The 26,132-nt window shown below is 44.7% G+C and overlaps 1 protein-coding gene across 3 annotated transcripts in view; it reads right to left on the minus strand.

The window, feature by feature from the left end:
- Window positions 1-26,132, minus strand: part of RABL6 (RAB, member RAS oncogene family-like 6) — a 59,537-nt gene that overhangs the window by 12,412 nt on the left and 20,993 nt on the right. For all 3 annotated transcript variants that reach the window (XM_010564611.1, XM_010564610.1, XM_010564609.1), the window contains 6 exons: window positions 25,335-25,426; window positions 24,315-24,455; window positions 23,113-23,218; window positions 17,290-17,393; window positions 7,248-7,606; window positions 4,848-5,013 (listed from right to left, as the gene is read on the minus strand). In XM_010564611.1, the coding sequence (XP_010562913.1) occupies window positions 4,848-5,013; window positions 7,248-7,606; window positions 17,290-17,393; window positions 23,113-23,218; window positions 24,315-24,455; window positions 25,335-25,426 (968 nt within the window). The remainder of the gene's footprint in view (window positions 1-4,847; window positions 5,014-7,247; window positions 7,607-17,289; window positions 17,394-23,112; window positions 23,219-24,314; window positions 24,456-25,334; window positions 25,427-26,132) is intronic.

The following is a 26,132-nucleotide window of genomic DNA, read 5'->3' on the forward strand; positions in this document are numbered from 1 at the left end:
AACTATTTCCAGGCACATGAATGAACAGAAAATCATCAGAGTAGTCTGCATGGATTTACCAAGGGCAAGTCATGCTTGATCAACTCGATAAAAGTCTATGATGCAATAACTGTCCTGGTAGGTGAGAAGAGCAGTGGATACCTGGACTTCAGTAAGGTCTTTGACACTGTCTCCTATAAGATCCTCCTAGGGAAGCTGTTGATATACAGGCTGGATGAGCAGACAGTGAGATGAATTGAAAACTGGCTGAATGGGTGGGCCCAGAGGGTGGTGAACAGTGGCATGAACTCTAGTTGGAGGCCAGTAACTAGTGGTATACCCCAGGGATCAATACGGGACCTAGTCCTGTTTATCATCTTCATTAATGATCTGGATGATGGTGCAGGGTTAACCCTCAGCAAGTTTGCAGATGACACCAAACTGGGAGGAGTGACTGATGCACAGAGGGCCATGCTGCCACCCAGAGGGACCTTGTCAGGCTGGAGAAATGGGCTGACAGGAACCTCCTGAAGTTCAACAAGGGGAAGTGCAAAGTCCTGTACCTGGGGAGGAACAACCCCATGCATCAATACATGCTGGGGGCCACCCAGCTGGAAAGCAGCTTGGCAGAAAAGGGCCTGGGGGTCCTGGTGGACGCCAAGTTGAACATAAGTCAGCAAGGTGCCCCTGCCTCAAAGAAGGCTAATGGTATCCTGAGCTGCATTAGGCAAAGTATAGCCAGCTGGTCGAAGGAGGTGATCCTTCCCCTCTGCTCAGCACTGGTGAGGCCACACCTGGAGTGCTGTGTCCAGTTCTGGGTGTTCCTCAGTACAAGAGGGACATGGGTATACCAGAGAGAGTCCATTGAAGGGCAACAAAGGTGCTTAAGTGACTGGAGCTTATCTCACATGAGGAAAGGTTCTCTCACATGAGAGCTGGGACTGCTCAGCCTAGAGAAGAGAAGGCTTGGGGGGACCTTATCAATGTATTTAAATACCCGAAGGAGAGTGCAAAGAAGACGGAGCCAGGCTCTTTTCAGTGCTGCCCAATGACAGGACAAGAGGCAAGGGGCAGAAACTGAAACACAGGAGGTTCCCTATGAACATTAGGAAACACTCTTTCCACTGTGAGGGTGACCAAGCACTGGCACAGGTTGCCAGAGAGGTTGTGGAGTCTCGATCCATGGAGATACTCAAAAGCCATCTGGGCATGGTCCTGGGCAACCAGCTCTGGGTGGCCCTGGTTGAGCAGGGTGGTTGGACTCGATGACCTCCAGAGGTGCCTTCCAACATCAGCCATTCTGTGATTCTGTGAATGTTAACTATCTTTGCTTCACATGTGTAACACACTGTGCACTAAGGTGTTCTCACATGACCTAACTACAAGACTCTTGCTTATGGACAGCCAGGCAATTCCTCTTATTTGGGTAAGAGAAGTAACTTCACAAATTCTCAACACACAGCCCATTCTTCTGCCACATCTTCAATGGCTCTTCAGTTTTGGAGCTTACACTTGGTTACAGCACACCGGGAAGAAATGCTGGCAAGCTGCATAAGCTTAGCACTCAGATATCTGCTTAAAAATGTTCAGGAGACCTGAACGCATCTCTCTAGTATGTTCTCAGGCTTTGCTCCTCACTCAGATGCAAGGGGAAAACAGCTTCCAGTATTTCATTTTTTAAAACCAAAAAAATCTCCATTAGGTTTGAGTGGTTTCACAGGAGAGCTTTTGTGTTCTTTAGGTCAGAGATAAATTTCTGCAACAGCAGATTTTGCTACTACAACAACCTACTCACTGTAGTAGAAGCTGATTATTAGGGACGGTGCCTACAGAACTTTTATGTTGCTCCTGGGCACCACGGGGTTGTAATTGGCATCCTGAAGGAAATCAATTATTGCAGGTGACAGTCAGAACCACATCTACATCTCTGAATTTCAGCACATCTGGCTTATTGTGGTAGGCTCTTTTTGGCAAGAAACGGAAGGTAGAATTGCCAGACCACTGAGAAAACTGTGTGAACTACATAAGAAACCAGAGCAAGACATGGATGCCAAGCTGCAGAGAAATAATGAGCATCTGAATTTGCAGGGATGTGCTGCAAAGTCTTTTCCTAGTGAAACAGAGCTGTTCTAACTGCAGATGGTTACCACTGTCATCAAAAGATGAAGCTGTGAACAAGCATCCTCTGTGCTCTGGGAAAGCCCAAAGGTGTCTCTCTTTCTGCCACCACCAGCTCATATGCACTGGAGGGCTACCAAAACTGGGGACAGAGTGCAGAAAGGCTTCATAGCAGCCAAGAACATGACAACTCTATAACCAAGGACCAGGGCTCCTGCACCACTGTTTGATATGTTTGGCTTTTTGTATAGTTTAACACCTATTTGCTTCCAGTGACTGACATACTGGACAAGAAAAGCCTTTGTTAAACATCCAACCTCCTACCCATAGCAAGACCTGCAGCTAAAGAGCTCTAAGGGCACTCCAGGACCCAGTCCTTTGGTAAACCCCAGGCAGGTCAGGCTTGGCTGTCCTGACATTTCCTTGTTAAACACAAGAAAAATATCCCAGCTCAGCCACAGCTGCAAGCAAGACTCTTTGCAGGCCAGCATGCTTCTAGCAACCACAACTTTTTTGCCTTTCTTTCTTTCCTCCTTTTTTTTTTTTTAAATAAAACATCCACGTGTTCTATCATCACAAGGGATGATGATTCAGGCTGACCTGCATTAGACAGGCATTGAGCCTCACACACAGCGTTGATTTAAAGTTGTTGTGGTTGAACTAAAGAACACCGAATCATGACAAAGATGTCAAAAGACATAGAATCCACCACATTCACAGATGAGCTGTATCAGCATTTAATTACTCTCCTGGTTAATCCAGTGTTGATGATAAGACGCAGCAGGCAAGGACTATTCTAAGCAGAGGGATGCAAAGCCTGTGAGTACGCTTAGGTCATCTCTTAAGTGACAGTCTGCTTTCAGACAGCTTGCTGCACATCCTCTTGTCTGAGCAGCTCAGTATACACAATCCCTTTTCCCTTTTTTTGGTTAAAAACATCAAAGCCAGGAAAAGAAAAGAAAAAAGAAAAGAAAAGAGAAAATCCAGTCTACAGCATAAGCCCAGCAATCTGCCATTTGGAGGACAGAATTATAGAATCATAGAATAGTTTGGGTTGGAAAGGACCTTTAAAGGTCATCTAGTCTAACCTCCCTGCAATGAAGAGGGACATCTTCAATTAGATCATGTTGCTCAGAGCCCCATTCAACTTGACCTTGAGTGTTTCCGGGGATGGGCCATCTACCACCTCTCTTGGCAACCTGTGCCAGGGTTTTACCACCCTCATTGTAAAAAATGTCTTCCTTGTATCTAGTCTAAATCTACCCTCTTTTAGTTTAAAACCATTACCCCTTGTCCTATTGCTACAAGCCCTACTAAAAAGTCTGTCCCCATCTTTCTTGTAAGCCCCCTTTAAGTATTGAAAGGCTGCAATAAGGTCTCCACAGAGCCTTCTCTTCTCCAGGCTGAACAACCCCAACTCTCTCAGCCTTTCCTCATAGCAGAGGCGTTCCATCCCTCTGACCATTTTCATGGCCCTCCTCTGGACTCGCTCCAACAGGTCCATGTCTTTCTTGCACAGGGGACCCCAGATCTGGACGCAGTACTCCAGGTGGGGTCTCACCAGAGCAGAGGGGCAGAATCACCTCCCTTGACCTGCTGGCCACGCTTCTTTTGGTGCAGCCCAGGATACAGTTCTGGACTGCAAATACACATTGCTGGCTCATGTCCAGTTTTTCATCCACCAGTACCCCCAAGTCTCTCTCCACAGGGCTGCTCTCAATCCCTTCATCCCCCAGCCTCTTATTGATACCAGGGGCTGCCCTGACCCAGGTGCAGGACCCTGCCCGTGGCCTTGTTGAACCTCATGAGGTTCACATGGGCCCACTTCTCGAGCTTGTCCAGGTCCCTGCCCTGGATGGCATCCTGTCCCTCAGCCATGTCAACTGCATGACTCAGCTTGGTGTCATCTGCAAATTTGCTGAGCGTGCACTTGATCCCACTGTCTATGTCACTGATAAAGATATTAAACAGTACTGGTCCCAATATGGACCCCTGAGGGACACCACTCATCACTGATTTCCATCTGGACATTAAGCCATTGACCACCACTCTCTGGATATGACCATCCAGCCAATTCCTTATCCACCCAACAGTCCATTCATCAAATCTGTATCCCTCCAATTTAGAGAGAAAAAGAAAGGCATCCCCTAAGACTTTTCTGGAATCTGCAGGCAAACATGCAGTGACACTCCCAACAGCACAACCCTCTCCATCCTTCCTTCCAGAATGCCATCAAGCCATGGAGTGCCCCCAAGTGTACTCCAACAAACACAAACCCCTTATAATGCCTCAGGAATGGCAGTACCAGGCCATGAAGGAGTCTGGCCATGCTTTGGGCCTCTGCAGCAGGAAAGTATTCATTAGGCAAAACATAATATCCCTGCAAAGTGCATTCTGTTCCACAAGGAAAATATCTCCAATGTTTCAGCACATTTGGCCAGAAGGGAAATCCCTTCCTCACCCAAAGCAACCCAGTGGTTTATCACTGAGCATGAAAGCAAGACAGCAAAACCAGGAAGGTGATAACTAGCTTTTACTGCTGTTCCTCGTTCCCAGGGAGCAGTATGTATCATTAAATGGGAGACAATGAACAACTGACTATACCACAGCCAGAAAGGCTTAGGGGCAGCTAACTGCTCTCCAATCACTTTCTGAACAGTTGCAACAGGTTAGCCAGGCCCAACTCATCATTCAGACTGCACATCCAGGTATGTACCTGTCTCACCCTCCCTCCATCCTCCTTTCCTTACCTTTCACTATCAACACGGTGTTTAGTCTGTGGTTTCCCTTTGTCCTTCTGCGGGGCTGGGTCTTCTAGAAAGCTGTGGTCCAGGCTGTCATCAGGAACAAAGTCTTCCACGCTCTGTACTTTTGCAGGAGCTTCAGGGTGGGGAGGAGGAGTGGCAACAGCAGCATCTGCATGAGCAACAGTAGTTGTAAAACACAGTGTTCACCACAAGCAAGACAGAAATTTGCTTTTTACAGATCTATCCTGCCCAGGGCCTCTTCAGCACACAGACAGCAGCCATGAAGTAGGACCTCAGCTACACAGCAAGGGAGGAGGAAGCATATGAACAGGATACTCAAACCAATCCAGAATCTTGCACGAAAGCATTCACAGACCACACACAGCCGCTGTGGTTTAAGATGCACCAGGCTGACCCAGGCTCTTAAATAGTCTGAAAAACTCTCTAGCACGGCAGCTGACTCTGCTCTACAGTGAATGCTACTATACCACAGCCAGATTTCATACCTATGCTGTGTGCACTGCTCCTGTGTAATGTCCCTTCATTATTCTCCTACCTTTTCCAGACTGTTCAGTTCACCCACTCACCTCCTCTTGCTTTTTCAGCTGTAACTGTCAGAGGCAGAATTGTTCACACAGTGCTTTTAGATGCCCTGTGTAACCAAAAGCTCAAGAGCTGCTGCAAATAGAGACTTGCTTTAATATAGCTTATTTGCAGAGACACCTTTACCCATCTTCAAGGTATCAGGATGAAAACTCATGAAATGAGCATAACCAAGAAGCCTAAAGTGATTAACCTTTTCAGAATTTGCAATATTCAACCTTTTTATTCTGCCCAGACAGCACTTCACAGCTAGTCTCTTTTCTTTTGGGTGAACAAGATTTGTATTTTTTTTTCTAGATTTTGCTCTACTAGTACAACTTTCAGATCACTTTTGTGTACGAATAACACTATTACTAATATCATAGAGTAGCACTGGTGTAAGAAAAAACAAGCCAAAAGAACTACTACTACAAGACTTCAAGGGAAAGCTTAAATAGCAGCTCCCGTATTTTTCAACTGCTTTCCAATTAGCTAGTCCCTACATATGTTCCAGTAGGTGCACAGACCCTTGGCATGCTACATAAACCTAATAACACTGACATATCAGCTTTTCCTAGCTGCCTTTTGCAACCCTCCTAAAAAGCACTGTTGAGATATCAGGACTGCAGGCCACAAGCCTAAAACAGTTCTCAAGCCAAGTGACTGATTTAAAAAAAAAAAAAAAAGGAAGAAAAAAACCCCCCAAACCCCAAAGATTGTAACACTGGTAGTAGACTACTTGGTTTTTTTTCTGCATATCAATATGACACAATTTTTTTTATTGACAAGGGATTTCTAGCATTTGCTCCTCTTTGTTTGTTTGTTTGTTTCTGGGTAGGAAGAGTCAAACAAACTGAAATGGGTGTACTGTGTCATACCTGGTAACAGATTTAGGATGCAGAACATTGTGTGCAGATCTAAAACTAAAAGATTTCAACATCTGAAACTGCAAACCATGTTCCCAGCACCTCCTCCTTTCTTTGTGTGGGTGTCTCAAGAGTACTGTGAGCTCTAGGGATTGACAGTTTGAGAGGGAAGGTATTTCCAAAGGGTGATTCAAACCATGTCATGCTAATGATTTTTAGGCAGTGCCAGCTCTGCAGCTCCAGTCAGCTTCGCGAAGAAAATGAATGTGACAGGCAAATTAAGGTCCAGATCAGTAAAATTACATGCAACAAAACCCTCGATGCCTCTGCCCTACAACTTTGTCCAGCAGGGGTTTGGAATGAACGCTGTGCTACTCTGCTCCATTGTGTACAGTGCTAAGGAAGAAGTCAAGGCGAGCTGCCCTCCTCCTCAGACCATCTCTGAAGGAGCATATTTCCCCGGAGGGGAATCTGCTGCAGAGCCTGGACTTATGTGATCATTTCTGGCTGAATAACCTTTAAAACCAGCACTCTGCTGTTCTCTGTTAACACACAGGAGCCCCTTTGAGCTGCCACACTTTTGTGAAGACAGAGCTTCAAATAGCTTCTCTAACAATTTTTCTTGCTATTCAAGAACCATTTGTGCTCCTGGTGAGAAGATGACAGTTATTTTATTAGTGTCTCCTGCATGTTCACTACCTTCCTCCTGAAGCCTACCACCCAGCTGGCTGGCTGGACACAGCCCCCATCCAAGCCCACCACAGAGACAAACCAAAACACTGATCAGGAGAAAAAGAGACTGACAGCGCAGCTCTCTTTAGACACATGCTGCACACACACAGGGCCTGTGCCCTTCAGACATCTGTCTGCTCAGCCTCTCGCAGGGTAAAAATGAAAGGAAAACAGAAATGCCCATGGGTGACACCCTGCCTAGACACTGCACGCCAGCACCTACCTGGCTGGGGAGGAGAGGGGTCTGATGCAGGAGACGTCCCAAACAGACGTGAAATAATGCTGCGCTTTGGTGGTGGGACTGCAGCTGGAGGTGCTGGGGAGGCTGTAGCTGGCGGAGGCGCATGTGGCTGCTGGGCCTCGGGTGCAGGCACTGGTGAAAAAGATGGGGGGGGTTCAGGAGAGATGGTGGAGCTTGTGGAAAGCGGCTGGGGTGGCTGTGGGGTGCCAGGGCTGGAGCTGCCCGTTGATGTGGAGCTTGGAGGTACTATGGGTGACTGGGAGCCAGAGGAAGGGCTTTGCCCATTAGTTGTTAGTGGCGATGTGTGTCCTCGACTTCGGGCTTCCATCATTTCAAGGAAGCTGCAAGGAAGATAAATTGTAAATAAAAGGAATAGAGAAAACATGCTCACCAGAGCACCGAGCATGATGCTGGGCTGCTTTGGCTATGTGCTGAGCTGGGAGGGTACCGGTCTGCTTTCGGTGATGCTTCGACTCCCTGGGCCACAATCAATCTGGTTCACCCATGTGAGCTAAACTCACCTGATCTGCATTGAGGTGTGGAGAATCCCAACCTGCTTTGCACTGCAGGATTAAACCTACATTTGCACTGCTACTGGGAACTCCCTGGATAGACAGACTGTAACCACATGCCAGGGCTTGAAACACAACCTTAAGTCAGTTCTTGGACATATGTCTCTAAGGGAGTAAGTGCTACAGGAATGACACATTTTTAGATTCAGCAGAAGAGATCAGAGTGTTCAAGAGAACTCAAATGCTATAAAAACCTCTTCTTTCAGCCAAGAATGGATTTGAGAGGAGAATCCTTGAATGTCAGAAGAAAAGAGCTATCCAGAGGGCTCACAGAGGACTGACTGCAATTATCTTTCTCGCAATATGCAGATATACAGGCAGTCTCTCCCCCTGCACACAACCCCCCCTGTGTGGGAGGCAGTGGAGCCAAGCAGCAGAAGCTCTGAAGCAAGTTGTGGTCCTGGCTGGATTCCTGACTAGAAGAGCAATAAAGCCTGTATGGCTAGAGAGGGTGAAATGCTCTATCCTTTTCAAAAAGGAAACCAAGCCTGATCCTGCTGCAGCCTCCTTCTGCAGCCCATTTGGTTAGCAGTCTTTGCACAAGCTGCATGCAAAGAAACACTAACAGAAAGCCAGGCTCTTACTATGAAAAGGTCTCAAAATAAAATCTGCTACATGCTGCACATCTGAGAGATATAAAGAGGACACTGAAAGTGAAGTATCGTGTATAAAATCTAGGACGTCACGGACTTGACTCTTATTTCATTAAGCCTAATGAACTCATGCACAGAGGCTCTGGGTTCAACTGCTTCCGCAAGACAGACAGACTCCATTGTGCTCCAGGCAACGAGTATGTCAAAACAGAGACTTCTCTCCCATACAGAGCATGACCTTGTCCTTCAGGGACTTGAGTCCAACAGACACCCTAACTGGAATGACTGCTAAGCAGAAAGCAAACAGCAGGGGCTACAAGACTCTAAACCCCCTTGAAATATCATTTCCCATTTTAAGGAGCAACGTGACACACTTTTAAGGAACAAACTAATATACTCTATGACCAGCAGTGTCTGGAGCCCTAGAGAACAACATCCCCAGGAAGCTGTTACTTGAATTGGAAAACCAGGAGTCCTTCTTAACTAAGGAACTGGCTAAAGCGGAGATAAAGGGTAGCACTAAAAAGCCGTATTAGCTAGGAGAGAAATCCTTGGTAGAGTTCCTCAAGGATTAGCCTTGAGATATATTTCAGCATTTCAGTGAAGCAGCACAGAGACCAGGGAAATGCTCATGAGGTTGCAAGCTGGGAGGCAGCATCAACAGAGACAAGGACAGGGATAAGATACAGAATGAACTGGATGATCCTGAATAACAGAAATGGGAAGAAATTCAACAGTGCAAAAGAAATAGTCATCTAACAAGTGTTCTTGCTCCAAGTTCACATGAGAATGGCTAGGAAAGACTCGCCTCACTCATTCCAGAAGACTGGACTAAAGGCTGCAATCGCAACAATGCCTGGGAGGAGCAGAAAATGAGCCTGGCTGTCGCACGGCCATCTACTACCTATCACGCGCGACCACTGTCAAGGCACCTAAATTAGCGCCACGCTGTAGTAGCCTCACTGATGCTTCTACCAGGATCTGGGGCAAGGCTTATGTGCTTACTCCGCCCAGCAGACTGGCTGTAACAAAACAAGCTCCTGGCAGAGCTAAGATCAGAGCATGCGACAGAGCATCCATTCCAGCATCCTCTCTCCCAGGGGACTAGTATCTGGGGTGAGCTATGCGACAACACATTCCATTGAAAATGATGCACGATTTGTCATGCACCAATGAGAAAACATAAAGGAGCTTAACTCTTGCACTGAGCTCTGTGGAGACTGCATCAGGTTTGTTTGGGACGTGCACAATGCATCACACACCCTGCAAGAATATAACAGTGTATTTTCAATGCATCTCTGTCAACGTGCTGCAGGGCCGAGCAATGGCACATCACTCCTTTCTTGAGGAGGGGGTCACCATACATGCCATTCAGCATCCCACAAGGCAGACTACACGAGGCATCTGTGGCGAGGGAAAGATAAGCCAAGGGTACCTGCAATTCAACCCTTGTCCAACAAAGTGAATGCTCTGAATCCACAAAGCCACGTGAATTGCTATGGCCTGAAAAGTCATCCACGAGACTTGCCTGCACAGGACATGCGGCTCTGCAGATCCACACCAGAAGCACTGAGTGCTAAATTCTGTCATCCCTCCCCTCCCAGCTTTGATTCAGGGCTCCTGGCGAAGGCAGGATGGCTGAATAGCTCTGCTTTGTGGTATTTATTCCTCCTCCTCCCAAACCCTAATCAGGGTTAAAGACTCCTGTCTCCCAACTGTGAAGAGAGATTAATCCCAGCTAATCTACATGCACCCCTGTTCCTGTTTATAGCAACAGCGATCCTGGCTGGAAGGCCTGCAAGCTTGGTCACTGCTGCATCCAGCATCCAAGATACTGATGCCAGTGCTGCTTGCTCTCCTGGCTGAGCTGAGCCCTCTGACTGCCTATGTGAGCACCTAAATCACCAACACTACATGAAAACAGAACCAAGCAACCTCTGTGTCTCTGATCAGGATGCTGGGTCCCACCATCAAGGCAACTGGGTAGACTCAGGTAGGATAAGATGATTGTACACTGAAGACTAAGGAACAAGGATCCTATATGAAGTATATACAAAGTATATATATAGTCATTTTAGGATACAGAATATGAAGCTGAAAGAGTACTTAAAGCTGGACCCAACAAAGCACAGGACACTTTACAAAATCAGTGTATCTGAAGATTTACTGCACTTTGTACTACCAAGGCTGCCCACTTTGGAAACAACCTGCTTTGTTCTGGGCAAGTAGCCAGCTCTAGAGGGAGGGACGACTGTGACTACCACCTGTTTCTCCTGCAGAAACACATGAATTTTAAGAGCTGGAGGGAAAAAATGCTATATAACTGAACTATAAAGAGTGTCATCCTTCACTCCAGCTCAGCTAGTCTCGAGAGTAACACACATTCAGGCTTCTTCTGCACCTGTGCTCCTATGCCTTGCTCACCTACATTATGTAAAAGGCATAAGAACAAGAGACACCAAGTTATTTTTAGCAAAAAGATACAATGGTTATTTGGGGACAGCACAACACAGGCTCCTACCCCAGCACAGCACCAAGGAGATCTGTGGCACATGTGCTTTGTATCACCTTCCTCATCTCCAACCAGACATGTGGGCCAATCTCTATGCTGTGTGCCATGACACTGGGGAAATAAGGATGGTCTGATACCGGTTCTACGTGGGCTGCATAAACCAGCCCTGCTGAGCTTTCATATTCATATCTTCTTCCGTGAAAGAGGTAGGTGGAAAAACAGCATACATGAAAACGCTGCCAGCAAGCTCTCAGTAATTTCCAGGATGGAGGTGTCTAAGCATCCTCCACGCTTCGAAAATACTACATAATGTATGAATGCTTTCTCTGGCTTTACACACACTCTTCAGCCACAAATGTGGCTGTTTTGGGAACACACCAGCCCAAACCTGCCACGTGTCTGTTTTTTCTCATATTCTACACAACCTGGCCACTGCATTCCTCGTTCTATCTTTTTTTGTCAGTCCTTTGCAAAAGGACTCATTCAAAATCTTACTGTGAAACAAGCAGCTTCACGTCCACACTAGGTGTAGTCAACCAGGTCCTATTAAAGCACAAGATGAACTCATGCTGTGACCTGAATACACTTGTTCACTTGGGATACAGAGACAGCAAACGTGCCACGCAAGTCCAGGTGGGTTATCTGTCCTCACCCATGCAGGCTCCTTGTTTGTCTTTCAATTCTTCCATTTCAGACCAAGTAACAAGTCCACATCCTCAAAACCCCTGAATGATTCACTGTCAGTTGGACCTGCTTGCAAGAGGAGACTTCTATGCAATTTTAAAGATGAACATGCTCTGCAGGAACAAAAATTCATCAGGGCTTGAAGCTACTCTTGCTCTGCTCCCAGAGCAAAGAAAAAAAAGCAAAAAAGAACTTGTTAGCCTCACAGTTCCTAAAATTGTAAGCCCTCATGTTCATTTACTTTTGAAGACGGAAGCAGCCTGAAGCTTTTTGGCTCCTGGTTCTAAATTGCTGTGATCAATTTTTCAAGTGTATTTCATGTGGCAAGAAAGGCTTTGGGTTATTTTATTAATTGTGAAAATGAAGATTAATAGGCCATGTGACATTAATTTAACTGGGGTTATTGGGGGTTAGATTTCCACGTGTCTGGTTTGGGCTCATTAAAGGTACTGAACCTGATTCCTGCCTCAGCCCAGGCCCCTGAATGTGAAATCAATTGCCAAGCAGGGTTGAAACCTGCTGCCCAGGCCTTGGAGAGTACACCCCCTCCACAAGAGCTCCTCAGGTTTTCCACTTGACGCAAAATGGATGCAGCAGGATAACACCCCCTCCACAACGTATGGGCAAGCTCCATGTTCTCCACTTCTCTAGCAAGATCGATGATGATAGGTTTAGTTGCAATTAATCCTTAATGCATCCCCCCCCAAAAAAATATGACCTAGAGTCCCATCTAGTACACGTTGGCTCCTGATCTGTCTGATGGCAACAGTGATTCACAGCAAGTGGAAACAATAAAAGTGGGGTAGGGGGAAAAGAAAGCAAAAGTGGTTTTACTTTCCTAACTGATAATTCAGCCTTTTGTCAGTGTGATTCCAGACCAGTACTTCAATATAGCTGAAGATACAAGAGAACAGCTCTAGCAGCAGGTCCTCCTGCCAGACAGCGCTAGCGTTACTCAGCACCATGGTCTTTGCAAAGTTACAAGCTGTGCTCAACACAGAAAAAACAAACAAGCAAATAAAACCCCAAAACCCAGTCAATGACTTTGTAGTGAATAAAGCTGTCTAATGCAGGGAGTGTGTCTCCCAAAAGAAGAGTCCTCATCAGGAGAGTGCAAATGCCTTTCTGCAGTCACTGGTCCATCATTCATACGATGAGAAGAAACGGCTCAAGTTGCGCCAGGGGAGGTTTAGATTGAATATTAGGAAAAATTTCTTCACTGAAAGGGTTGTCAAGCATTGGAACAGGCTGCCCAGGGAAGGGGTTGAGTCACCATCCCTGGAGGTATTTAAAAGACATGGAGATGTGGCGCTTAGGGATATGGTTTAGTGGTGTTATGTTTATGGCTGGACTCAATGATCTTAAAGGTCCTTTCCAACCTAAATGATTCTACAATTCTATGATTTTCCCTACCTGGACAGTAGCATCTGGCTATCCAGGATGACCTGACAATGCAGATGGCAGCCGTGTGGCTCTGCTAGCAAAGTATCCAGAAGGACTGCTGTCATGTGGGAAACCTGGGACAGATCCTGTCACTGCAGAAGTTGTAGCTTGGATCATACAGTATCTCAAATAATCTGAAGTTCAACTGCTTTGAATATAATTTTACAAAGCCTAACACTTTGCTTAAGAGCTCTTAAACACAAGGAGTAAATGATCTGAAAACTCATTTCTTATGAACAATTCCTGTGAAGAAGCTGGACTTTACATGCTTACAAATCAAACAATCACACAGTGGTTTATAGATGACAATTTCCCAAAGCTTTTCAAAACTGAGTGTGAAAGAAGATGGGATTTCTCACAAAGAATAACTTTAGCATTCCTTTTGACTAACTCATATTAATTCCTAGGAGAAAAAAAAAAGAGAAACTCTCTTTCATTCAGAGTTGATTACTTAACCCTCAAAATTAAATGTCTTTTGATATTAAAAAGAGTAATACTAGGAAAAAATGCAGCCAAACATAAAAGCTCATGAAAACCATACATTAAATCTGCTTACTAACTTTTGCAAATGTTTCCACCAGCAGCTTACTCCTGAAAAAAATGAATATGCAGCAAAAGCTGCCACCATTTCCCCAAAACTACTTCTCTGTGTGCACCATTCAGTGAGGGAACAGGCACACTGAACATAAAAAAGTTCTCCTTGTGACAGAAGATAAGCTGGGTACAATTAAAGATGGAAGAATTGAGCAAATTAAATACAAATTCAGAACAGAGTAAAAAAAGTCATTGCTGTTTGTTTAATAAGAATTCAGGAACTCAAAAAGGGCCGAAATGCGTTTTTAGCAGCATTGAAAACATAAAATCTGAGAAAGCACAGGGAAAGTACCAGAGGAAGAGGTGTGGCAGGCAGAGAGGAGACTAAGTGCAGGGAAAGAGCTGGAAGCATCTAAACGTGTCTTACACAGGCAAAGCCCAGCCAGTGGCTGCCAAGGGATGGCTTACATAAGGTGGATGAGGCAGCGTTGTGTGCCACCTCGTGTTTTCTCTGGGATCCACATTTTGGAGCAATGACGTTTTGTCCTCGGGTACCCAGCCGCAGCAGGAGGAAGGGTTCTTGTTCTCTTGCTGCTCTCACCGATCCAAATTTAGCATCAGTCATTGTGACAGAGCAGCTACTAGAAGTGCATGAGGTGAATGAAATAACTGAGATGTCCTAGCACTGTCACCTCGCCTTGCTCCATAGACTGATTTTATGGCAGGAGAGCAGGAATCGCCTCAGAGGAGATGCTGCAGCAGCCACACCATGGCCTGCAGCCCCAAGTGTCTGTGGACACCTCCCCTTGCTGTGCAATTCACGGTGACTGACAGCAGAACTCCAAGTACTGTCTAAATTGAAGCAACCAACACAAGGGCTTCACATCTGCCAAGGGTCAACAAGTCACACTGCACCAGCGTACACGCTATATACAACAAGATGAGTGTCAGAGGACGATGCACCAGGTGCTCATTTTGACATCCACCGAAGTAGCATGTTAAACATGATAATCCCAAAATGATAGGCCTCTGACAAGCATGGATGCAAGGACCTTCCTAAGCCCTAATAATAAGCATTGCAGACCTGCCTCACAACTGCGAGCTCTGATTCCCACCATGTACTGTCATTGTGTCCACAGATACTCTGTTCACCAGCCTAAACTGTTTACTAAGAATCAGAACGTTTCCCAATCCCAAGTTCCCTGCGATATGAGCGTGGTTATTTCTTTAAATCAGGACTTCGGCTAAAGGACTCGAGTCTGAAGAGCTCCTGCAGTGATAAAAAATGACCATAGGAGGAGTATACTTTTCAACTCTGGGGTTGAAGTAACCCCTTTGCAGCTCATCTGTTTCCGAGGTACCACTGAAACAGACAGACTCTTTGTTTCTATCTGGGGTGTGAGAAAAAGCTCAAAAATCCTAAAATAGCACTCTATTTTAGTCAGTGTGATCAAAGTACGCAGATGTGACACAGCCTGCTGCTTTTCTTTTGGGATTGGTGGCTCAAGCCAGGGGGCATCCAGGGATATTTTAAAGACCTTTCTATAAAGAAGCACTATTTTCTGAAAGCAAAGAACATTGGTCTCAGTACACAGACATAAACGTGCAGCAGCTGAAGTGAAAGCAGAAGGTGGCCAGCTACATAAAAATGTCAGTTTATTTGCTAAACCAGAATCCTAGAGAAAAGTCTTGCTTCTAATATTTTAGCAACTCCTCTTCTGTCAGGTACCATGGCTAAGGTATTTCTTATGCCATAATAAGCCAATTATGCAGCCTAATAGTGCAATTAGCCACCTGCAGTGCAAGCCCTTCCCAGCAGCTGAGCAGCAGTACTTTGCTGCAGCACACTGTCCTGCAGAGCAGAAGGGCAGCTACTCTGCCCAGCCAGGTGGTGGGCATCTTCAGGTGCACGCACCCCATCTCCTGTTCTTCCTGTGCTCACAAGCTGGTTTGGAAAATGACAGGGCATGACACATGAGCCAAATGTTTATCTGGCTTTGGAGTTTCTGCAGATGACTCAGGGGCTTCTGCTGAGGTGATGCCAGCCACCACTACTGGTCACTACTTTTGACTGCATCAAAAGCTCCTCTGAGCTTGCAAAAGGCAAGAACAGGCCTTTTGACTTGTTAGTGCACAGTGCCTAGACCAATGTGAACAGCCTGGCCCTAGGATTCTGGATGCTACCAAATTGCAGATGATACTCTTTAGTAATCATAGTATTTCTGCAGAAACACGTACCCAGAAAGGCTACTCTCTGGCAGTGGAAGCACACCAATATTATAAAATGGTGTATGTTGGTGTGGTTACACTGGATGGCATGATCCAGTCTAATATCCATTGCTGGAACTAGGAGGTCTTGCCATCCCACCTCTGCCAGCACCATGCTGCTCCTGTTTCCTTTAAGTTCTGGTGTTAAGCAGATGCTTCTCAGAGCCAGCCCAACTCAGATTAACCCAGTAGATATGGCAGAAGATAGTCTTCAGCTGGATTTGAGAGCTGAACTAGCACATGCGAGGGTCCAGCAAATGCTAAAGCTGCTGTAAGGGTGAGAGGTGACTAAGTAGCAAGATCTTCTGGTGTAAGTTTGGAACAGCTGTCAGCTCTTTGATTCTTTTAAGTATCTTTCCATTACTGATGCAGTATACACAAAAATAACTGGAAAACCATCTGACAGCACTGCCTGCACAGCCCAGTCCTTTGAGTAGGGACATTAAGAGAATTGCTGAAGGCATGAGGAGTCTAACTAGTCCCTAAGGAAAGGAATGAGGTGAACACTCTGGGAACAGTACTGCTTTGTGTGTATATGGGGTGTTTCAATGCTCTCAAAGGAAAACACACTGACCAAGGTTATAGAACTTGAAACTTGGTCTGAGAAATGCTTGTCAAAATGACTGTGCATGAATATTTCATAATCATCAATTCCAACTCCCAAATAAAGCTGTCTGTAAAGAATCTTCTTCCAGTTTGTTCTGGGTTCACTTTTCTGGCTTGCACATCATGGCAATAAAGACCTCGCAATGGGAATTCGTGGAACACAGTTGTCAATAACATACAAATCTGAAGAGATTCCTGTTCGCTGTGCTACAGATGTATTGGCTTTGCAGGGCTAAATCTGGCAAACACTCATTTCAAGCAGCAAGCAAACAGACAAGGCACTGAATGAACACAAAGCAGCAGGAACTAGCCACTATTTCAAACCAGAAATACACTGAGGAGTCTAGAAGTATTCAAAGGGAACAAAAGACAACAATGTTGTTGCTATTACTTTCTGCCTATCATAAGACACGCAATACACGGGAATGCAATAGCCAGAAGAAGAGGAAGCAACTTGTGTGCTGAGCAGTAGAGATGGAAAATATCCCCTTTCAGCATCAGAGGCTGCAATATACTTATCTACAATCCCTTCAGCACTTGCTGCCTCCAGGTGTGCTGCTCAGCTCCACTTTTGCTGCCCTCCCATAGATCATGTGCCTGTAGGAACCAGACCCTTTCAGAGGGATCCCCAAGTGCATGCTTTATTTCAGGTGATGTCACTTCAAAGTCACATTTTACAAGATCCAAAGAAACCCTAAATGTCACTCACTGGACCCTTCAGTCAGGCCACGTGCCATAGCAGGGGCTGCCCAACATTCATGTGACACCTAGGCTGCAACAAAACAGTTAGAAAAGATGGCTCAGTGACATACAGTTCGTAGTTTTGATCTTCTGTCTCTTGCTGCACTGACAGCTCCTCCAAAGTTGCATCAATATCCAGCTGATTCGTCTCCAGCTGCCGTAGCAACGTCTCCCTCTGAAGAAAAAAAAACAAGCTGGGTCTGAGCAGGTAGGGTCATTGTAACAGACCTCTGTGCGCTCACAGGGTACAGTGAGATCTCGTGTCACCACTCTACCCACAGCAATGAATTAAACAGGAGCTTTGGTCCCTCTCACGGTGTTCAATTTAAATCCAGGAGCACAAAGGGGAGCTGAAGCAGTAGTAAAAAAACCTCTGTGTGTAAGAAAGTAACTTGTTCTGCAGGCTGTACTCAGCCATAAATCAATGTGTGATTTTCAGACACAGCACCACCATTTGCATTTGGAGAACAGATTCAACGCCTGCAGAGAACAGCTGTGCAACCTGTGAATTCTGATCTTTTATTTTTCCCTGTGCTAAAAAAGTCCCTCTGTGAGTAGGACCCAGCTGATGCAAAACCTCACAATAATTTTCTTTTTACTGTTGGGGTAGATGAGTGAGCACAACCTGTCAACTCAGTGAAATTTTAGAAGTCACTACCCCTCTGCCTTCAGTTGCTGCCCCACAGATGGGTGACAGACACTCCAGTCCATTTCAAATGTGCAGTAAAGTGAGTTGGCTTCACTAATGTAACACAGCTTAATTCAAGTCCTTCCCTTTCCACCTTTCCAGCAGAATCCAAGCAAAAACCTCAGCTGAGGGGAAGTGCTGGCTTAAAAGGCTCAAAATCAATTGCAAATGGTCATGGGACACTCTTCCTGATAGTCCAGATGGCAATGAGAAGAAATCACTAACCACACACGTTAGCTGAGACTGCACGGGCATGGCCAGCTCCAAAGGCTCACCTGCAGTGGATCCAGCACCAGCCTCCTCACCTGTCTGCCCAGCAGACCTAGCTCTGCAACAGCTCCAAGCCACAGGGCTAACACAGCGTCCATTTCTGCAGAAACATGATTCAGGATCCCCTGGCCAAGACTAGAGCTGTCTGTGACCACTGCCCCACTCCACAGTACAATCCCTGCACCAGAGCACCTTCCCCTCCACTCAGATGCAGCCAGCTGTCACACAGCTGGGCACCGGCAATGGCCAGGCTCCCACCACCAGCACCCCACGTGCCTCCCGGGGAGGCTCTGAGCGAGGGGCATCCGAGTCAGTTTACACATCAAATTCTGGAGTCAAAAGTCACAGTGTTTAGTGCCTCAAAGCATCAATTCTCCCTCTCCCACTGCCTACATACTAGATAGCACAGGAAGCAGGGGCAGCTTGTGCTGAGACATGTCTGATGACTCACGGCACTGCACAGTGCCCATTAAAGTGGGGTCCACCAGTGCCACAGGCTGCCAAGCTGCTCCATTGCCCAGACAGGAGGAGACAGAAGAGAAACCCCAGGTTTCCTCCAAGCTGCAAAGGTTTTTGCTTTTATAACTGAACTGCCTTATCCTCAATGTAAATTTAAGCTTTCTACTATGACAAATATTTTTGAAAGTTTAGCGTCAATAACCGTGGTGAACTGTTAATTCCATGTTTGACAACATATATGCTCACTGCAGAAAGATCCCACTGGAGTAAAAAGCACAAAAGGAAATCTACTACATAATTTACAGAATAAAATCCCTATGGGAAGACAAACATTTGGATAAAGCCATGGCATTCAGCATCCACATGCATATACTACTGACAATATAGTTTTGTAGACATGACAACTCTGGAGCTATCAAGAAAGTGTACAAATTTAAAGACCAAGTAACTCATCTGCTTTATAGAACACAGACCACAATACTCTGTCCAACTGAGTAGTCAGGGCACAGCTTGAGCCCTCCATGGGGCAGGCTAATTTATATCAAATTCTGCCATGACTTAGATCAGCAAGCAAGGTTTAAGTACTTTTTATTTTGTATTATAAGACCAGGTGATTCACAGTGGTTGATAACTTTTAAACATGCTAATTTATTGGAAGATACAGCCTTTCATGAAATTTAAGAGCTTCTAAGATCATTTAAGCTAATTTACTGCTTCTCAGACATTTAGATTCTTCATTTTTACGTTTGTCATTGTGTTAAGAGCTTGGACTGATTCATATTTCCTTTGCTAGGTAATTTTTATTCATCATATTCATAAGCTCTATGCAGATGGAAATGACTTCAATTAACATGTATACAAAGAATTATGAAGTCATTAGTTAACTTGAATTCCCTTTATTGTGGTATACAGACAAGAACATTTCTGTAAAACATGCTATACATATTTAAACTTGCTACGCTAAACAGCAGAAGTACTAATCAAGACTTCATAAGTAATTCTAGATTTTAGAATTCAAGATACAAGAAATTCAAGATTTTAGAAGTAATAGATTTCATCCTTTTGTTATTCATACAGTGTGAGCAAAAATGAGACAAAAAAGAGCAAGTTTTATGCTTCTTTACCCTCAGTTTCCTAGGATGAGTGAAATAAATACTGAGCGAATTAGCTAAATAAACAGAGACAGAAGGGACACTGCTCTCCAATGCTTACCTTAGGCACTTACATAATGGCTTTTACTAAACAAGTGGTTTGCCTTTCCTCATACTTTGGCAATAAGACATATACCAGAGTTTTATTTATTTCAGTTTTCACAGATCACAGTAAATTAAGAACTTAGATTCAGTTAAGAGAGAGTTGCATTTAATTTTGTAAAAATTCATCACTAATAATGGACTTCCAAATACTTAAAAAATAAATTCTGTTTTACCATGCTGGTATTAAAATAATAAAGAAACAGCTTATTTTTAGCAATGACCCAAAAGAAGGGAATAAATCATGTGCTACAGACCAATGCTTTGGCTGAATGCCACTTTCAAGTACTTCCTGGGAAAAGGCAATTTCAGCTGTCTGCAGAATTTTGTCTCCTTCCAGTGCAGCATCCAAAGGCCCGGTTGACCTGATCACATTTGCACATTATGTGGGCCACCAGCAATACTTACAGCTAAACTTCATTCTCAGGTTTGACAATCCTTCCCCTGGAAAGGAACTGATAAATAATTGAAGAGCCTGGGCTGCTAGAGGGAACATGCTCTATACTGGGGGTATGAATTTCAGCCACTGCTTTCTTCATGAAAGATGCATTAATGTAAGCTGAACACAGAAATGTGCAACTTAAAACCAATGCACTGAACATCAGCTCCACTAAAGGACAGTCTGGAATCTCACATACAGCTGACCAACTCTTTCCCTTGAGAGCTGTGGGAGGCTAGGCTGAGGAACACAGAGAAACCTCAGAGGTCGACTGAGACTGATTAAATCATATGTGCATTTAATACCTGGCAGCATTCCTCTCCTTTAACCCTGCTTTGCTCCAAAGTACCAGGGAAATGACTTCTTTCTGGAGCCTGCTACTGGCAAGTCTCTCTGAAGGTATAAGCAGAACCTTTAGGAATTAATTCTAGCCGTGATTTTTCTACAAATTTTAACATCCTGCTGCACTGGTTGTTAATCAGGCTCAGCGGCACCAGGCCTGGCTCCCCGTGCACTCAAAGCCAAGACTACCAGTGGGTCTCCAGGAGCAGAAAAATGGCCAGAGCCACCCAACAGCAGCTACTGTGGAGCAGCACGAAGCTCTTCTAATAAACCTGTGGCACAAATGCAAGCAGCACTGGAAAAACTAAGTGCAGCACATCTTGGCTGAAGTCTGACATCAAGTAAAGCCCCAAAACCTAGGTGGAAGCAACCAAAAGCCTCCAAATTTGCAGTGTCACCTGCCATGGCACAGAATGGCAAGGCCAGGGATCTCCTGCACACCAGAGGGAAATGAAACAAGCCATCTCCACATTGGATCCTGTGCTGTGATTTGTTTCAGAATGCACAGAAAAGCACCAGCCTGCAATCCCTGTATGAGCACAGAACTGCAGGAATTAGTTTTGGCATTGCTGTTTTAAAGGAAAAGCCAGGCAGCTATGGTCTAATCGCTCTCTCCTTGAATGACAGGCACAGGACAACCTCCTCAACTGCCACCTTCTGTGTTGAGGTAGAAAGAGCAAACATATTTACAAGCACGGTTTATATGTGCCCATCCAAATCTCCCCTTGCACATTTTAGGAACTAGACTGTAATGAGAAGTCTTTTCAGGTTTCTTTCTGCAGTGTTGAATTATTTAATTACATTACATGAAAAACACAAGATTTGGGAGTCTAATTATGTGGCACCTGCACCTTTCGGACTACCCCCAGTGGCACCCCGAGCCCACTGAGCAGGAGAACAAATGTCAGCTGGTCACCCTATTTCCCTTGCCTCTCCTTAAGTAACTGTCACTGGAATCTCCAAGCAACTAAAGGTTATATCAGATTTATTTTTTCTATTTCCTTAAAGACCAAGATTTGTCCAAGAAGTTCTCTGGCTTTGGGGACAACTACCTTATCTAAGTGTCCTAATTGCTTTCAGTCTCTGATTAATAGATCATGTTTACTTATACATAGCACATCTAAATGAAAGGTCCCCTAAGACTCGCGTCCTAAAGCTGCTTCCAAGCAAACCTGATACTGCAAGTGCTTCGGTGTTTCCTGCTTATAACTATGGCTAAGGAAATCATCGCACGTACTATTAACAGTATCATTACAAGCAGCTTTCAGAAACAAATCTGGCAGGAAGGCTATGCTAATGTCTTTGCCTCTTATCAACATCTACTTGAGAGAAAAAGGAGAGAGCTACAAAATCAGTAAAAGTAACCTGGGAATTAACTATTCTGCACGATTTCCACAAGACATCACTTTACCATAGGAGCTGAGGTTATAAAACCAAACATTTAAACAACACGATGCTGGTAGATTTCAATCTTCTATACTAAGCAGCTAGTTGGGTTTATATCTCCGATTTCTACAGCTTCTTCCTCAAAAATTGTTTGACTTGTTTTACTGGGATTTTTATAAATTCAGTTTTCTTACCCTGGTTCTTTCTGGTCTGCAGCCTGAGGACATGGTAACATCCACTAATATATTCAAGCTTCTTCTGAACTAGCATTTCAGTGGAGATTATTTGTACAAAAATACAGACAGACATTTTAATTACTGGTGAAAGATAATCAAGATCAACTGCCTGGTTTTTTCCATCCAATAGAAAACAATGATACATCATCATATGTACCCCCAAAAAGCATATGCTGTTGATCCCAAAGGACCCCTGTAGGGGGGACCCCCCCTATAGGGACCTTGACCCCAGAAGGTCCTCTTCTAAAGGACAACAGCTGAGAATTCCACCCTTCCATGCCCATTCAGCCTTTGCCTTTCCACTCAAGAAGGCTCAATTATGAAGGAAATGAGAGACTTGGATCTATGTGAATAGGATCCAAGCAGATCAGTTACTGTTAGGGCAATGATGTTCAGCAAACTGTTGTCCCCGAACTGTTCAGTTCATGACCAGACCTCTTCTCATCTAAGTTTTAATTGAACAGAATTTAAATACAAATTTTAACAAATATGCATAAGCAACATTTTTTACTTGGTAACTACACCACTGGATGCAATTTTCTTGCCAGTGTTATTCATCACCTTGGAGCCTTTCTCTAGAGGTAAGCATTTGCAAACACAGCACAGAAGAGTCCTCTCACAAGCAGAGACATGCTTAAGTCACAGGCATCAATGTACTAACACGATTTTGTTTTAACAACTCTTACAAAAAAAAAAACCAACCTACTCAGGATCTTTTAACAACAAAAGAAACCCCAAATACGAAATTCCCGCCTCAGAGACAGAGAAAATGAAATCTGTCCCACCCATCCAGCACATCACAGAAATACCCTCTGTCTTACCTGAAGCTGCAAGAAGGGGATGTTGAAGAACTTGTGCAGGTACTTGAGGCCAAAGCTGTTCTTCATGGAAGACTCAGCATAGCGAAAATATGAGGAGCCGGGAGGCCTGTCTCAACCAGATAGGTAGAGAGAAGAAAACTGTACAAAGGACACGGACTGCATACACTACACACAGAGGAGGCACTTGCTGAATTACATACCATGAACAATCCTCATTTACAAGCTAACCCCTCAGTCCCCAAATGTAGGCTACCAGGTCATTCTGCTAGGGACTCGTTATTCTGTTTACAGACAAAATTCACACTTTGTCCCTCCTGAAGGGTGGCAGAACACGGCTGTTGTTGTGTTGCAGTGTCATGCGGCTGCCAGAGTAAGAAATACTATGTTAGGACACTGGGCCATTGGTTTACTAAACTGGGGGGTTCACAGCTGTACAGGCTGTTCATTTCTCAGTGAAGGTTTTGTTTTAAAACCACAAACAGACCTACATAAGTCACATACAGAGATGAACTTGTAAAGAAATGATTACATTATGGATTAAGCCTAAAACTGATACCATTTCTGTGTGACACAGGCACAAACAAATAAGAGACTATGAAAATGAAAAAATGCCTTAAAAACATAAAACCACACAAAAAGGTACAATCTATTGAAACCTGACCAACAAGTAATATTTTATACTAAATAACAGAGCACCTCAGATCTTGGAGGGAGAATCTTGCCTGGCTGGCAAGGGAAGTGTATGACTTGGCTGTGCCCAGTAAATGCTGTGTGGGGATGCTCTCAGAGGAAGAGCAAGGAAGACAGCCACACTAGCTGGCTCTCTTGTAGCTGAATTATTTGGAGCAGAGAACAGCTGTGCTGCAGGGAGAGGATTCTTTCACAAGAGAAGGACTATCCAGAACGAAGATGACTTCTTGGGAAAAGTACTTCTGAAAGGCACATGCTGACAGGCACTCACTGTTTCCAGGAATATAGCTAACAATCTGCTCAGAACAGGCTCCTAGATCAAAGAGCCCATCGCGTAAGCTGAAGCTGCTGTATGAGACATTCAGAGCTATGAAAGCCCAAAAGCTAGGCACAGGGTCAGAGGATGAACATGATGTGCATCTGAAACACAGCAGCAATACGGTTATCTATGGTTGATGACAGAGAGTAGCCGAGGTCTGCTCCCCTGCCTGGTGACCGTGGTGCCACCTTACCTGTTTAGATTGTCGATGAGGTCCCGCACATCGCCAGGCAGAATGACCCGGTGCTCCCCCATGTCTCGGTAATTCCCAAGCACGCACACTGGAACGTGGGTCGGCACTTTAGGAAGCTCCCTCAGAATATAGTTAAATGTCCTTCACCATAGGAGAGAGAGATAAAGGCAGATGAGTGGGAAACATCATTCTGTGAGCAGTTTCATGCACAAATCACATTAAAAAAACAACGTAAGAAATTTTTTTTCCAAAATCCTTCCAGGACTGTGGCTTCTTTGCCGCCCTCAGAGAAATACATTAACTGTAAATATATTTGTATCAATCTTTATTCAAAAACAACCTGACAAGTTCAGTAATCCACTTCCACCAGCAACCTCACATCTCCTACAGCAGTATTTCCCTCAGTCCTACAAAACTGTGTGAGGTCAGCAGGAGAAAAGGATTCTCTCCCTTCAGCTCTCAACAGGCTCACTGACCCATACCAAACCTGCAAAACACAAGCTTAAATTTAAAGCAGGAACTCTTACCACCTCCTCTTTCCACTCTGGCTTCCATATGTCTCTCACCCTCCTCAGCAGATGTGCAAAACAAACAGTTCATTATTTCTGTATATTAATGCAGCCTAGGGCCTCTAAATAATCCTTACTAATACCAGTCTTCCTGGGAATTTCTCACTAGCATCCCTCTCTCCCTTGTGTTATGGAGAGCAAGGGTTTGTAACATGCCCAGCATACTTTGCACCTGTGATAGCACTAATTATCAAGCCTCAGACAGCAGTATAACAGAAACTGCAGTACACGAGCCCACAGGGAGACTGCTCATTTGAAACAAGCCCAAGACAGGAGTATATTAAAACACGTCACAAGATAAAGCTATTATTTTAAGGGATACAAGCTTGCTTCAACTAATTAGGCTGGTTATCAGCTCTAGAGTCCATCTGGGAATCAAGAGGTCTAGAAGTCAGTTGTTTTCACTAAACAAGTGAGTATCACGTGGTGCATGCTGCTGAAGATGTCTTACCATTGTTTGGTGATGTCAAACATCATCACTACACCATTGCAGTTTTTATAGACATCCAGGAACTCTGCATCCAGAGCCATTTCTGACTCTGCCTGAGGAAATAAAGACAAAGAAGCAGTAAAGAACTTGATTCAACTTCAGGCTTGTACAGAACACAACGGATACAGTGCTGAATAAGCAAACTTTCTAAAGTGACAGCCACTGTAAGAAGTACCCGTGGATTTCACATCATCATTATTTAAGCAAGATACCTGGCAGTTCACAGCTTCCATGGCCCACAGGAGCAGGATGTGAAGCACCTGCCAGTCTCTGAAAAAGAGGTCTAACAGCAAATGCTAAAACGCAGCCCTGCCTCTTTCCTCTGCGCCCCCAAATCCTCTGTTGGCAAGATAACTCTATATAAGCTACAGGATGGAGGACAGAGGACACAGTTCCCATTCCATCTCTTTGCTGACCCAAATATTGACTGTACTTCTAATGCTTCTGGTGTAGAAAGCCAGGATGTAGTTTCTACTGAGCTTCTCCCGTGCAGGGCTGGAAGTATTTATTAGTACCTGATTTGCTTTTCATCATTTGGACTCTGCACACTGCAAAGTACAGTACTGGTCACAACTCAACGTCCAAGGTTCCTGCTGCAATTTGGTGCCTGTGGAACAATTCTCACTCATTTCCCAGGAGTGGAAAATGCACCCACGTTTGCGAAGGAAGAAGCAGCTGTGATACCTGTTCTCATAAAGGCTTTTTCCCATAGGAGAATATTTTTAAAGAAAATTCTCCTAATCTGACCGCACAGATTCA

The sequence above is a fragment of the Haliaeetus leucocephalus genome, unplaced genomic scaffold, assembly GCF_000737465.1.
Source record: "Haliaeetus leucocephalus isolate CR32 unplaced genomic scaffold, Haliaeetus_leucocephalus-4.0 Scaffold183, whole genome shotgun sequence".
NCBI lineage: Eukaryota > Metazoa > Chordata > Aves > Accipitriformes > Accipitridae > Haliaeetus > Haliaeetus leucocephalus.